This window comes from Neomonachus schauinslandi, unplaced genomic scaffold (genome assembly GCF_002201575.2).
Source record: "Neomonachus schauinslandi unplaced genomic scaffold, ASM220157v2 HiC_scaffold_3542, whole genome shotgun sequence".
NCBI classification, from domain to species: Eukaryota; Metazoa; Chordata; class Mammalia; order Carnivora; family Phocidae; genus Neomonachus; species Neomonachus schauinslandi.
This window is the reverse complement of record NW_025412230.1, coordinates 1,293-3,463: the sequence shown is the minus strand read 5'-3', so window position 1 is coordinate 3,463 and position 2,171 is coordinate 1,293. Positions and strand designations below refer to the sequence as shown.

The following is a 2,171-nucleotide window of genomic DNA, read 5'->3' as shown; positions in this document are numbered from 1 at the left end:
CTTCTCCCGGTAGTCATACACCTGCACGGCTGCGTTGTGAGGGACCCGGTACCTGACCACACGGGTCTTGTTCCGGACAGTGGTGGGCTGAGGGGTCTTGGATGTCTCCTTCTCACCCCTGTCTGCCAGAGGGTCCTGCCCCTTGTTCAGCAACTCCTCCACCCCTGGAGGCAGCTCTTTTTCCCACAGGACTTCGTCCTGGGTCAGCATGTAGGTGCTTCCAATCACAGCACGTACCTTGAGAGAGGATGAGGGGGGACGTCACCTGGGAAGGTAAAAGGGAGAAGGACCCAGCCAGCCATCCCGAAACAGAGCTGGTCCCGGGGAGGGGGGTGGGGACAGTAGAGCGCTGTCGCTGGACTCGGTCTCTGGAACGGGGCTGCGCTCGGATGCACTGTCTGCTGGCTCGGTCATCTGGGGCAAACAGCCATGCATTAGGTCCAAGTCCACAGAACGGACCCGCCGCCAGCTACCTCCCAGGGTTGAGGAACGAAGGACCTCTCCCGTGTCTAGTGCCGAGAACCTGGCATGTGGTTAATTAAGGGTTCGATCTTATTTCTTCTGGAATTTTCCTTCTTGGGGCAACTTGGAGGGCATCCTAGGGACAGAGGCAGTCAATCCTAGGAAATAGGTAATATCCACTAACATTTCCTAGGACTCCAAGCCCTACTTCTAGGTTGGATTCTCACAGAAAGAGGTCAGAGATGTGTTCTAGGTCAAACCAAGGTCAAGGCTTCAGATGAGGGGGCAAAGAGGAAGGATTCCACCAGGCTAAGCGCATGGGAGAGGAGGTTGATTCTTGCTGTTCCTAGGCCACTCCCCAGTCAGACCTTTATCCTGGGGCCAGAGGCCCCCATCCTAAAACCTGGCTCATCTTTGCCCTTGGGGGGTTTCTCAATTTTAAAGTGAGCTACTTAATGGGGTGCCTGGGTGGCTCAGTCGGTTAAGCATCTGACTCTTGATTTTGGCTCAGGTCATGATCTCAGGTCTTGAGATCGAGCCCTACGATGGGCTCTGCCCTGGGCGTGGAGCCTGCTTAAGATTCTCTCTCCCCTTCTCCCTCCGCCACTCCCTGTTCTAAAAAGAAAGACAAAAGGAAGGCAAATACCCCACAGAATGCCCTCATACCAGCAGCCGGCCAGCTCAGACACCACCATCAAGGCTGTCGAAGTCCCCTCCCCTGTCTCCACCGTGCACCTCTCCCTGTCAGCCCCACGCAAGCCACCACACGGCCACACCGCGGTGATGGTGCCCGTCCCTCAGCCATTACCCTTCCAGTCTTGACATCCTGCACGTAGATGCCCTCGTTCTCATCCAGAGGGATGGCCTGACGCTCCTCCACCACCTCCACCTTGGCAGAGGGCACGTACTCCAGGGGTCCGCGGATGAGCCAGCGGTCCCCAGCCTGGCGGGAGACCTTCTCTCCTTCTTCTCCCTCCTCCAGGGGCTGCAGGGCCCTCAGCAGCAGTCCCTGATGCTCTGACAGCACGTACACATCCTGGATGCCTCGTTCCAGTCGCTCTCCAGGCTGCAGGAAAAAGGACTTCTCGCCCTGGTGGAGAGACATGGGGTTAGGAGCGGTCGCCACCCAGGGTCGTGCCCCTGATGGCATCTCCTGTGGCCACAGGCTTGTGTTGAGAACAGGAGCCCACATTCCCACTGTAATGCAGTGAGGCGTCATCTGGACCAGGAGGCTCTCTACAAATGCCTACAGACCTCATCTGGTCGAGCCTGCCCTTGATGAAGTCTGTACACGGTCATGACCGGGACCCTCACAGGCTCAACGACTAAGAAGGAACCTTCTGTTGTTCTGTTTCTCCCAGGCCTTGTTTTCTTGGGATGGTGTAGTCTGGGCATTGACAGACTCCGTCGTTGGGCCAAATCTGGCTTTTTTTTTTTTAACTAGATGTTTGAGATATAATCTGTATGCCATAAAATTTGTTCACTTAAAGTATACAATTCAAATCACTGACCTCTACCTCTGAAACCAGTAATACATTATGTATTAATTGAATTTAAATTTTAAAAAAGGGAAAAAAATAAAGTACACAATTCAGGGGTATCTGGGTGGCTCAGTCGGTTAAGCGTCTGCCTTTGGCTCTGGGATCAAGTCCCACATCAGGCTCCCTGCTCAGCTGGGAGCCTGCTTCTCCCTCTGCCTGCTGCTCCCC

At 54.9% G+C, this 2,171-nt stretch overlaps 1 protein-coding gene across 1 annotated transcript; it reads right to left on the bottom strand.

Annotated features, from left to right (window-relative positions):
- Positions 1-3: 3 nt before the first annotated feature.
- On the bottom strand, positions 4-1,941 carry LOC110583147 (major vault protein-like; the record flags this gene model as incomplete). Its single annotated transcript, XM_021693202.2, has 2 exons — positions 1,271-1,941; positions 4-237 (listed from the first exon to the last, which is right to left on the bottom strand). Coding segments are annotated over exons 1-2 (645 nt in total), but the record flags the coding sequence as incomplete, so codon positions are not given.
- Positions 1,942-2,171: the final 230 nt, after the last annotated feature.